At 55.5% G+C, this 12,257-nt stretch overlaps 1 protein-coding gene across 2 annotated transcripts in view; it reads left to right on the forward strand.

Moving 5' to 3' along the window:
- Positions 1 to 12,017, forward strand: part of SPOCK2 (SPARC (osteonectin), cwcv and kazal like domains proteoglycan 2) — a 29,657-nt gene extending 17,640 nt beyond the window's left edge. For both annotated transcript variants that reach the window (XM_010373055.2, XM_010373054.2), the window contains 7 exons: positions 1,002 to 1,116; positions 3,132 to 3,246; positions 3,700 to 3,807; positions 4,307 to 4,525; positions 6,923 to 6,985; positions 7,881 to 8,018; positions 8,140 to 12,017. In XM_010373055.2, coding sequence (XP_010371357.1) covers positions 1,002 to 1,116; positions 3,132 to 3,246; positions 3,700 to 3,807; positions 4,307 to 4,525; positions 6,923 to 6,985; positions 7,881 to 8,018; positions 8,140 to 8,285 — 904 coding nt within the window. In that variant the 3' untranslated portion in view covers positions 8,286 to 12,017. The remainder of the gene's footprint in view (positions 1 to 1,001; positions 1,117 to 3,131; positions 3,247 to 3,699; positions 3,808 to 4,306; positions 4,526 to 6,922; positions 6,986 to 7,880; positions 8,019 to 8,139) is intronic.
- The last annotated feature ends 240 nt before the right edge of the window (positions 12,018 to 12,257 follow it).

Genomic DNA, 12,257 nt, shown 5'->3' on the forward strand with positions numbered 1-12,257 from the left:
CCCAACACTTTGGGAAGCCGAGGTGGGTGGATCACCTAAGGTCAGGAGTTCGAGACCAGCCTGACCAATATGATGAAACCCTGTCTCTACTAAAAATACAAAATTAGCCGGGCATGGTCGCTTGTGCCTGTAGTCCCAGCTACTCGGGAGGCTGAGACAGGAGAATTGCTCGAACCTGGGAGGCTGAGCCAAGATCATGCCACTACACTCCAGCCTGGGTGACAGAGTGAGACTCCATCTCAAAAAACAACAACAACAACAACAACAAAAAAGGAAGTCTTAGCTCTAGCCCAAGGACAAGGCTCTGTCTGGCTTCAAGACCCTGGAAAAGGTTCCAGTTCCCTCCCTTCTCTCCTGAATCACAGAAGATGAAAGATGGAGTTGCAGTCTTAGAAGGCTGCAGGGGCATGGCCGGTAATGTAACGCATGAAGAGTGGTTTTTTCACGGGCCGCTCTGTGGAGCACAGGCCTGGCAGCTCCTTCTTGGCCCTGTCCCATTATGTGGGAATGCAGGTCCAGGACTCCCACGTCTTCCGTTTTTCAAAGAAAGGCCAAGAATCCAGGTATTTATGTGAACTCTCCCATTTGGTAAATGTTAGTGCATAAATAACTCAATTTAAAAAAAACCCTCGGTGGCCAAGTATGGCCCAGAGGTCATCAGTTTGCAACCTCAGATTTGGTCTGACCCCTTAAGTGAAGTGTGACTCCCTTTTACCTCTGGCTGTCAGACCTGGAGTTGCTACCTGAAGGCCCCATAGGACTCAGTGAAGCCTGGAAGAAGCGAAGCTGGGGGAATTTATGCCTTGCCCAGTTGGTTCAACCCTCTGAGCTGGAGGAAGATCTGGCAGCAGCGTGGGGAGGGTGGGCAGGGGCAGGAAGGGGCTGATCTGCTGGAGGTTGCTGCTGCCTTCCTGTTGGAACAGGTCTCCTCAGCCCTCCCTTCCCCTGCTCCTTCCTCATTGTCACCTCCACCCTGGTGTGCTCCCCACCCTCTCCTGTAGGATCAAGCAGCCGACCGTGAAACTCCATGGAAACAAAGACTCCATCTGCAAGCCCTGCCACATGGCCCAGCTTGCCTCTGTCTGCGGCTCAGATGGCCACACGTACAGCTCTGTGGTGAGGAGCCCTGGCCCCAGGTAGGGTGGGGGTGGAGTCACCCGAGGCCACAGGAAGCAGAAAGGATGACCCAGCTGGGGCCTCCCAAGGGGTTTCCAGGACTGAGGTGGGGCCAGATGGCAAGGTCAGTGCGTTCAATGCAGCCAGCCATACTGGGGCCACCTGCAGCCCTGGCTGGGACTACCTGAGAGTTGGAGCCAGACCCTGTCTGTACCTGACCTCGGATAGGTGCAGGTAGGGAGTGGGGCCTGAAAGAGACTCTGCGGTCAGGTAACTGCAAGTCAAAGGAACTGAGGGAAGCCTCAGCCAAGTGTCCATGGGTGAGGAAGAAGGAGCTCTGGCATCCAATTGTTAGAAAGTGAAGAAGAGGATTTCCACAGGGAGGCACCAGTGTTAACCAGTGAGCAGGGGCCTTCTGGGGCAACAGGAAATAATCTTCCATAAGAAGGTGATGGAAGAAGGAATTGACTGGGAGAATGAATTTGCACCTTATGGGGATTTTTGTGAGGATTTCAGGAGACAATATTTGAGAAAGCATTTAAAAAATTTTAGGCTGGTCATGGTGGCTCACGCCTGTAATCTCAGCACTTTGGGAGGCTGAGACGGGTGGATTGCTTGAGTCCAGGAGTGTGAGACCAGGCTGAGCAACATAGTGAGACCCTGTCTCTACAAAAAATATAAAAATTAGCTGGGTGTGGTTGCATATGCCTGTGATTCCAGCTATTTGAGAGGCTGAGGTGGAGGCCAGGAGTTCGAGGCTGCAGTGAGCCATGATTGCACCAGCCTGGGCGACAGAGTGAGACCTTGTCTCAAAAAAAAAAAAAAAAAAAAAAAGAAACATAGAAATGCAGATGCTGATTGTGAATGTTTTTACTGGCAACAAGGAGTCAGGAATTGCTTGGTTTGGGAGGGCACTGACAGCTGGCTCAGGGTGGATGCCAGGGCTGAGGGGCCTTCCTGGAGTGAGATGCAGATTTCAGTTACCCGCTGTGGGTGATGATTGACGTTGCTGTGGGGATGAGGTCACCAGGGAGAAGAAAGGGAGGAGAGAGAGAGAGAGAATGAGCAAGAGACCAGGGCAGAGGCTGTATTTAGGAGGTGGGAGGGGTGCAGAGGAGCTGGCAGAGCTGGCAGGGGGAGGAGGAGAAGAAGAGGAGCTAGTGTCCCACAACCCAAGGCCAGGGCGAGGTCTGGGCAGGACGCTGCAGTGCGGCCCGGTTCGGGGATCACGCTGTCCTTTAGGGAGGTGGAGGTCGGCAGGAAATCTGGCTTTCACCCCGGCCCATGGCCTTGGGCAAGTCACTGGGCCTCTCTGCGCCTTGCTGTTCTCTGCTGAGCAGGAGAAACCCAAGCCTCCCAAGTGAGACAATGTTGTCGAGTGCTGTGATGACCCGCTTCCCATTAGCAGCCGCCCCATGAGAAGAAAGAGATATGACCAGGAAAAAAGGCTTTCATGACGAGGAGTGCATGAGCCCCTCTCAGAACCTGGCTTTAGCAGGCAGCCGTGGCAGAAGCAGTTCTCAGCGAAGGCCAAGGAATTGTTAGATGCTCCATAGGCGGTGCTGTGTCTTCTCAGGAGAGCTGAGAAAAGCCCACTGGGGTGACTGTGCAGAGATCACTGAGGGAAGGGCTGATGGCTGATTACACAGGGACCAAGGAACAGGCCATGAGAACCAGGGGGAGTGACAGACAGCTAACACAGGGGAGGGGCGACAGGGGCAGGGAGGGAAGGGGAGATGGGTGTCCTGGGAGGGACAAATCCTCAGAGAGGGCCGAGCAGGTTCATGGGAGCCTGCATGGCTAGGACCAGCTCTGGACCCTGCTTCCCGGGCCCTGCCTCTCTCCACTGTGCACCTCGGTCTGCAGAGGGACCAAGAGGGGCCCTTCAGGCTGTTCATGGGTGCTCCATGGGGGGAGGCAGATGAGGCTGCCATGGGAGGCTTGAGGGTGTCCCCAGTTGTGGGGACCCCTGGGGTAAGCCCTCAGTCCCTTGTCCCACCTTTCCCTGTGTGCAGTGTAAGCTGGAGCAACAGGCGTGCCTGAGCAACAAGCAGCTGGTGGTGCGATGCGAGGGCCCCTGCCCCTGCCCCACGGAGCAGGCGGCCACCTCCACTGCCGATGGCAAACCAGGTGAGGAGAGCACTGGGCCACCAGGCTGGGGGCACTGCAGGGCCACCTGGCACCTCCTTCAGGACTCTAGGATGGTAGAAGAGGTGTGCGGAGCAAGAGGGAAGTGGCAAAAATGCAGAAAGGCTTGAGGGAGCTGTGAGGTCAGAGGTCCAGGTTAACACAGAGCAGGAGGCTTGGGCTCAGCCCTTGTTTCTCCCCTGGGTGCCTGGAAGGTGGGCAGAGGGAGGGACTCAGCCACAGATAATCTGGGCTGTGTGTTTTTCATGCTAGGAAGGAGTAGGTGGTGGGAGATGGGAGAGGACTTAAGAGGAAGTCCAATTTCCACCTTCCCTTCTGCTGCTGCCTCCCTGACCCCTGCTCAGCCTCCTGGCCTGTAGGGCAGGATCCCAGACTGAGATCGAGCCTGCTGCTCCACTGCACATTCACCCTCCGTGCTTTCTCTCTGTTCTGCAGAGACTTGCACCGGTCAGGACCTGGCTGACCTGGGAGATCGGCTGCGGGACTGGTTCCAGCTCCTTCATGAGAACTCCAAGCAGAATGGCTCAGCCAGCCCGGCCAGCGGTAGGAAGCTTGCTGCTCTGCCTGGAGGAGGGAGGGAGATAGGGAAGGGGCTGAGGACACAGGTGTATGCTGAGCCAGCCTGCCCTTGCTCCTTCCTGCCGGACTCTGGGTCCTACCCAGAAGGTTCTGGCTCCAAAAGAACCTTCACCCCAAAGAAGTTGACTTCCACCAGAGCAGGAGGGATACTGGTTAGCTAGTAGGAAGAACTTAACATGGGTGGAGGGAGCTTAAACCCTGACATGGGTAGCCCAGGGAAAGCAGGAATTCTTTTCCCTGAAGGGCTTTCAGAACAGGGTTTTGAATGGTTCAGGCATAGTCCTATGTGGAGGTGAAAGGAAGGACCTTTGGCCATTCTCGAGTTTCTCAATGCCATGGTTAGATTCCAGGCTGCCCAGACCCAGATCAGAGGGCTGGGGCTGATGGTGAGGTGGAGGGATGGAGGGCTGGAGAAACGACTGAAGAGCTAGCTGAAGCGTGCCTGAACCTGGTCTTTTCCCAGGGCTGGACAAGAGCCTGGGGGCCAGCTGCAAGGACTCCATTGGCTGGATGTTCTCCAAGTTGGACACCAGTGCCGACCTCTTCCTGGACCAGACGGAGCTGGCTGCCATCAACCTGGACAAGTACGAGGTCTGCATCCGTCCCTTCTTCAACTCCTGTGACACCTACAAGGATGGCCGGGTCTCCACTGCTGAGTGGTGCTTCTGCTTCTGGAGGGAGAGTGAGTGTGACCCCTCTCCCAGGCCCCTGCCTCACCCGTGTGGGCTCTGCCTGAAGTTCCAGGCTCTCTTGGGAAGTCAGAGTGGCTCTTTCTTGGCTATGTCCCCAAACCCAGCACTTTCCCAGCTTGCCCACTTCCTGTACTCCCTCAGGGCTTCATCCTTTAAGACCTGGGGAAGCCAACACTTTCAGCTCCCTTACTTGGCAGGCTCCCAGACGGATCCAGATTTTGTGGGTCCTGATGCTTATATACTTTTGGAGATCTTCTTTAAGAAAGAGTTAAAAAAAAATCCCAGCATTTTGGGAGGCCAAGGTGGGAGGATCATGTGACCCCGGGAGTTGGAGACCAGCCCAAACAATACAGGGAGACCTCATCTCTATGAAGAAGAAGAAGAAAAAAAAATAGCCAGGCGTGGTGGCATGCGTTTGTGGTCCCTGCCACTTAAGAGGCCAAGGTGGCAGGATCGCTTGAGCCTAGGAGGTTGAGGCTACAGTGAGCTGAGATTGTGCCACTGCACTCCAGCCTGAGCAGCAGAGCAAGAACCTGTCTCAAAAAAAAAAAAAAAAAAAAAAAAAAAGGAAAGAAAGAGTATGAAAAATTACAAATGTAAACTTTCTGGGGCCCCTCAGAGGGCTTGGGAAAGGGCTGTATAAGTGAGGGTCTTAGAGCTGAAGATGCATTTGCTTCTCGGTGATTCTTCTTTTGGGCATATCTTACATTTTGTGCCGCCAAATAAGTGATTACATACGTTGTCATCAACCTTAGAGATGTGATGAAATTTCTCAGCTGAATATACCTGAAGCCAGAGCTTTCAAACCAGAGTACTCTCTGGAAAGACTGAGGTCCCCAGGGCTCACCTGACCTGTGCGGCCGGAGCTGGGGAAGCCTGGTGTTCCTCGCTGGATGGTTCTCCCCATCTTGGTGGGGGATCGGCAGTCAGGGCTCAAAGCTTCAGCCCGAGCCCCACCATACGCTAGTCAGGGATCCCTGGCAAGTGACCAAATCTTTCTAAGTTCTGCTTCTTCATCTGCATCAGGAAATAACAATACCTATCTTGGAGCCTGTTGTGACGATGTGCCAAGAAAATCTGTGCAGAGCACCGTGTAATTCACAAATCCCTCTGCAAATGCGTGGTATTGTGATCTGTTTCAACACTCTGACTGCCCAGCCCTCCTGTGACCTGTGTCACTCTAGCACTTTGACTTTCCGGGCCTTTGAAGGCCATTCCATCCATTCTATACAGCAGCTTTCTTGGGTAGGAGGCTGGGAACTGTCCTCATTTTACAACCAGGCAGGCTTCCAGCTTGGAGAGGTGGGGACTTCCCAAGGTCGCAGACAAGTTAGAGGCTGGCTGCCAGTTACAGTCATGCGTCACTTAACGAGGGGGATACATTCTGAGAAATGCATCGTTAGGTGATTTCCTCACTGTGCAAGCATCACAGGAGTGCTTCCACAGACCCCGGTGGTGCGGCCTCCTGTGCACCTGGCCCATTGCTCCCAGGCTACAGCCTGTGCAGCATGTTATGTGCTGAATACTGCAGACACATAACATGTAACACATAAATGCTTACCATTGTAACACAACGGTAAGCATTTGTGCATCTAAACATAGCTAAACATAGACTGGACGTGGTGGCTCATTTCTGTAATCCCAGCACTTTGGGAGGCCGAGGAAGGTGGATCACCTGAGGTCAGGAGTTTGAGACCAGCCTGGCCAACTTGGTGAAATCCCGTCTCTACTAAAAAGACAAAAATTAGCCAGGCATGGTGGCGGGCGCCTGTAATCCCAGCTACTTGGGAGGCTGAGGCAGGAGAATCACTTGAACCTGGGAGGCAGAGGTTGCAGTGAGCCGAGATCACGCCATTGCACTCCAGCCTGGGAGACAAGAGCAAAAGTCCATCTCAAAAAATAAAATAAAATAAAGAGCTAAAAGCAGAAAAGGTACAGTAAAAATAGTGTTGTAATCTTATGGGACCACCATCCATTGTTGACTGAAGTGTTGTCATGTAGCGTGTGGCTGTATTTTCAGGCTTGGGAGTTCTCTCTAACATTCCCTCTAGCATTACGTTCCCCTGGGGTCTCTCACCTTTGGGTGTCTATGTGTTCACCCCACCTCCTCTTCTGAATCCTGTTACTCCTCTCATGGGTCCCTAGGACTTCTTGGGGAACCTCAGGTCATCCACAGCTGTGGGATGAGCTCCCCTAATTAGAGACTGGGTGTTTTCATGCCACAGAGCTCCTATGCTTCCCACCCCTGCTGTGGGGTGGCCCTGTGTCGGAAACGGGGCGTTTTCATCTTGCAGAGCCCCTGCCTGGGTCTCTAAGCCTTGAAGGGCTCGGTGCATCCCCCCAGCACCAGGGGACAGCTCCCTCAGAGACTGCTTCTCTCCCCACAGAGCCCCCCTGCCTGGCAGAGCTGGAGCGCGTCCAGATCCAGGAGGCTGCCAAGAAGAAGCCAGGTGAGGGGCTAGACCAGGCACTCAGAGGAGGAGGTGGGGACAGCTTCCTGGGTTCGTCTGAGACCCAGTGGCTCAAGCCTTGGGCCTCATGGCAGACATGGAGCCCAGAGGAGGCCCTGGCCTAGGAAGACAGGAGAGGGATGCCTCCTTCCTGTGTCTATCCTTGTGGGGGGCAGGGCCCCCCAATCCGCCCCAGAAAAGCGTGTTTTAGGCACTAATTTTATGCCCATCCATGCCGGAGCTAGAGTTTGGGATACAGAAGGACCCTGGAACCCTCCATTGAGTTCCGTTTCCTTCAGCAAGCATGTGACTAGTGTTTGAGTGAGGTGGCTCCCTGAGAGACACTCCCTCACATACTCCATAAACACCCGGGGGCCTTCTCCAGAGATACAACAGCAACAGACCCAGCTCAGAGCGGACGGCAAGACAGACGCACTCCTCGGCCTCATAACCCTTTAGCTTGGGCCAGTCAGGAAACACACAACACACAAATGGACACACCAAAAAGATAGAATTAGCAGTGTGACCTGTACACAGGCGCCCAGGACCTTCAGCTGCGGGGCCTACAGGAAAGCGAGTGGGCCCTGGAGGCAGGTCAGACTCCGAGTGGCTGGGAGGAGAAGGCTGGGCTTTCCTGGCAGGGGACAGCCAGGCTGGAGGAACTGTGGGAGGATGGAGAGTGTCGAACCCGGTGAAGTCAGACTGGCTGTCCTACAAGATCTGGGCCACAGAGTCAGGGAAACCGATGGGGTGGCTGGGAGCTGGCACAGGGGCTGAGCAGTGGTTCAAGGAAGCGGGTTTCCTCATCTCCAGCGAGTAGAGCCGGAGGTCACCTCTCTGAGGGGCCCACAGCCCGGGTCCCTGCTCTGACCCTGCCTGGCCCCATCTCATTCAGGCATCTTCATCCCGAGCTGCGACGAGGATGGCTACTACCGGAAGATGCAGTGTGACCAGAGCAGCGGCGACTGCTGGTGTGTGGACCAGCTGGGCCTGGAGCTGACTGGCACCCGCACGCATGGGAACCCCGACTGCGGTACGGGCTGGGCGGCTCGGGGCCTGCTCGGGGCCTGGGCCTGGGGGGCCCTTGTCGTAGGATGCCAGGTGGGGGCGTACCAGAAGCTCCCTCACCCCCTGTTGGCTTGGTCCCCTCACAGATGACATCGTGGGCTTCTCGGGTGACTTTGGGAGCGGTGTTGGCTGGGAGGACGAGGAGGAGAAGGAGACGGAGGAAGCAGGCGAGGAGGCCGAGGAGGAGGAGGGCGAGGCAGGCGAGGCTGACGACGGGGGCTACATCTGGTAGATGCCCTCAGGAGCTGGCAGCCGGAAGGGACTCAACAGCAGAGCTCTGAGCAGCAGCAGGCAGCTTCGAGAACGGATCCGGAAATGCAGTCAGAAGGACCCTGCTCCACCCGGGGGGACCGGGAGTGTGAGTGTGCATGGCATGAGTGTGGCACAGATGGCTGGGATGGGTGACAGTGTGAATTCGTGTGTGCGTGCGTGTGTGTATGTGTGCGTGTGTGTGTGGCATGTGCTGACAAATGTGTCCTTGAGCCACACTGCTCCTGGCAGAGTGAGTCACCCAAAGGCTGCTTTGGCCTCCTTGTAGCTGTTTTCTTTCCTTTTGTTGTTGGTTTTAAAATACATTCACACACAAATACAAATTGACAGGTCAAAATCCATGAAATGAGATGCCCCCAGCCGCGTCCCCCAGCCCAGCCCTGACCCCTTGGGTTCCTACCCTGGCTCGACCGGCCCTTGCCTGCCCTTCTGCCTCTTGCTTCTGAAGTCAAGCTCTGGCCTGCGAGCCTGTCCCCATTGCAAAGGGGAGGGAGGGCAGGGAGCTGTCTACCGGCTGAGGTCCTCCCAAAACTGGGCCGATGTGGTGTGACATCCCCACCAGCCTCAGATGAGACGGGCCAGGACGCCCAGCCACAGCAAGCCCTGTCCCTTTGCTGATCCCCAAGCACTAGAGAAACTCTCCTAACCCAAGGCAGAGTGATGAAGGTGGCAGCGAGGAGGAGGAGGAGGAGGGCAGCAGCTGAGAGACCGGGGACAGGGTACCTTGCTAGGCTGTCCAAGGTCTGTCCCAGGGGGCCCAGGTGGTGCGGGTAGAACAGGGTGGGGAGAGGGGTCGGCTCAGCAGGAGGAGGCTGTGGCTGCAGAGACTGGAGGAGCTTTTAGGAGTTGAGAAGGGGCAGCTCTAAATCCCAGACCCTGGAATAGCCTGTTCCTTTTCTCTGGGTCTCGTGTTGGAGCCATGGTCTGGGCTGCTCTCTTGGGGACACTGGGCGGTGGTTACAGAGTTGACCTCTGCCTGGCTCCCTGTTGGTGCAGCCCATCCCATGGGGTGCTGCTCCTGCCTTCATCCCCCTTGCTGGGGTCCCCTCGTCCACTTGAGGGCGCCTGAGGGCCAGCAGCAGCAGGCGAGGAGCCTGGGTCTAGGCTAGGGTTGTGTGTGCTCACCTCCTCCCTGACCCTTAACACTCCCATCCTGCCCAGACCCACAGAGAGACCTGTCCCTGAGACCCCAGAGAGAAGCAGCTGTCGAAGGCTGCAGCCTTCCCGCGGTCTGAGACCATGATCTTCCTCCTGCCAGGGGAGAGCCACCCACAGGCCATGTCCAGCCCCACTCCCCTCAGCCCCCCGGGGTTTCCTTCTGGCCCCTCTGAAGATCCCCTAGGGTTGCCCCTGCAGAGGGGCTTCCCCAAGCTCTGTTTCGAAGCCTGCAGTATGGAAAAGTGAGAAGTCAGAGGGGACAGGACAGGTGCAGCTAGGCTCTGCGGCCACACCTCGCACCTCGCTGTTCCCAACATCCCCTGAGCAGTGTAAGCTCATCTCGCCAGATGAGAAAAGGCCCCGTGCATTTCTTTTGCTTGTTTGTTGCTGTTTTCCCCCAGCCGTCAAGTTCTCCCCATGGAAGCAAATTCCTTAACACCTTTGGTGGAGAATTTCTTACCCAGACTTGGGGCTGTGATGCCCTTCAGTGCGAGAGAGCAGCGTGCATGTGTGTGCCTGTGTGTGAAGCTGGGGGCTGTCTTGGTGGCCTGGGAGTGTGAGGAGGGGCCTCCTGTGTGCTGGGTGGGTGGTGGATGTGGGGTCAATGCGGTGAGGCTCTCTGGGTGAAGCTCCCAACCTGGCAGTCCCCAGCCTCCCAGCATCTGCGAGTGTCTGTTGGACTTTACAGAAGAGCCTCACCCTGTCTGCCCCTCACTCTGCCCTGGAATCAACATCTTCCGAGTCCTTCTTGAGGGAAATAGCAGAGCCCCACTTAGCCCCATAAACCGCTTCCCATTCCGCAGCCCAGTTCTGATTGTTGAGGTGTCGTGCCATTCCAGGTCCCCCGGCCCCTTCTTCCTCCTGTCCTCTCTCTGTCCTCCCCCTCCCCCTCCAGCCCCGGCTCAGTTCAGGGAAATGCTGTTCCACATCAGCCCTCTGCTTTCTGAGGCAGCCGCGCCTCTGACTCGGAGCTACTTGACACTTTGCTCTTGCTAGGATTGAAGTCTACCTGTCTCTTCCCTCTGCCCCAGCTGGAGTTCTGGAACTTTCCTACTGTGTGGCGGGGGTGGGGGGGGGGGTTGTTAAGGATGCTGGGGGGCCTGGGAAGGGAAGGAATTCAGAGGAAGGGTGTTCCCTGTCCTCTTGTTGTTGCCCTCTGCTCCTGGGCACGTGCTCTCTCTGTCTCTGGGTCTTCTGACTGTACGCGTTTGTGTGTCCTTGTAAATATGTTTTAGGAAGAAAGCAAAAGGGATTGAACTAGCCTCTGGCAGGGCTGCAGGGGTCTAGCCTTGCCTGTCTCTGAAGCCTCTACATCACTTTTTGCCCCACTGAGACTGGGCCCCTCAAAAGGTAGACAGAACAGCAGCTCCCAGTGGGGCTGAAGGTCGGCCTCCAAGTGGCTTCTTGTTAGACAAGGTGAAGGTTTCCTCATGAGCAAGGTTGCAGATTGGTCCTTCCTCAGCTCCTTGATTCATGCCCTTGACCAAGGGGCCTGCCACCCAGCCCTCCAGCACCCTCTCCTCCATGCTTTGCTTCTTCCTGGCCCCACTCCCCTGGCTTAGGCAGGTAAGGGAATTAGGGCCATGCTGGAAGAAGCTTAACCATGTGTTCAAAGAACAGTTTCCTGCTTGCTTGGTCCTGGAACTCCCCTTGGCTGCCCCAGGCCTCCTTGGCCCATGGGTGCTGGGGGAGGTGGATGTCAGATCTGGTAGGCTGGAGCACAGAAAATAAATGTGCCTTGAGAGACCACTCAGAGAGGGTCCAAGGGTGATGGAGAAGGAAGGATGGCCTGGGAGCTTGGAAGGGAGGGGCGGTGGGTGGTGGCATCTTGACTGCCCCCTCTTGTCCCACACGTAGGGGGTGGTCACACCTCTTCACTCCAGCCTGTCTGGCTTCAGCCTTCCATGAGCTCCACCTGCTTCCAACTTCACCTTGGAGGGGGTGGGGTCTGTTGGCATCAACACGGGACCCTCTGCTTCACCAAAGCCCAAGCCCTCAGCTCTTGGGGAGAACGAATGGCTGAGCTTTGATTCCCGGGGTCCTTGAGAGGCTGCAGGCTGGCGGTAGTCCCAAGGGAGAGACACCACGGGTGCAGAAGGAGATCCAGACATCCCGAGGAAGTTCCCAGCGAGCAAACTGCTTTCCAACCTGAAGCCTGCTTAAACTGTGTGATGTGCAATAACTGAGCTTAGAGTTAGGAACTGTGTTCAAGTGCTTGGATTTCCGTCTGTAGATTTAAGTGCTGAAATCGTATCTCTCAGTAATTTTAGATGTCTTTAAAAAATCGAAAAACCAAGTGTTAGACTGTGTGTGTGCGTTGATGGGCACTCAAGCGTCCCGTGAGTCATCCAGCCATCCCTTTCCCCTGCACCCCCATCCTCTCACATCCCGCCCCGCCTCCACTTGGGGACGCTGCCTTGTGTCGTCTTTATCTGCCTATTACTCAGCCTAAGGAAACAAGTACACTCCACACATGCATAAAGGAAATCAAATGTTATTTTTAAGAAAATGGAAAATAAAAACTTTATAAACACCATCTGCTGGCAATACTCGGATTATTCCTACCCTTGGTATTATTTTTCACAAAAACAGCATTTATGGCTGGGCGCGGTGGCTCACACCTATAATCCCAGCACTTTGGGAGGCTGAGGCACGACAATCCCTTGAGCACAGGAGTTTGAGACCAGCCGAGGCAACATAGCGAGACCCTGTATCTATCAAAAAAAAAAAAAAAAATTGTTTTAAAAATTAGGCTGGGAAGAGGGGGCAGTGTGTG

Source organism: Rhinopithecus roxellana, chromosome 11 (assembly GCF_007565055.1).
Source record: "Rhinopithecus roxellana isolate Shanxi Qingling chromosome 11, ASM756505v1, whole genome shotgun sequence".
NCBI lineage: Eukaryota > Metazoa > Chordata > Mammalia > Primates > Cercopithecidae > Rhinopithecus > Rhinopithecus roxellana.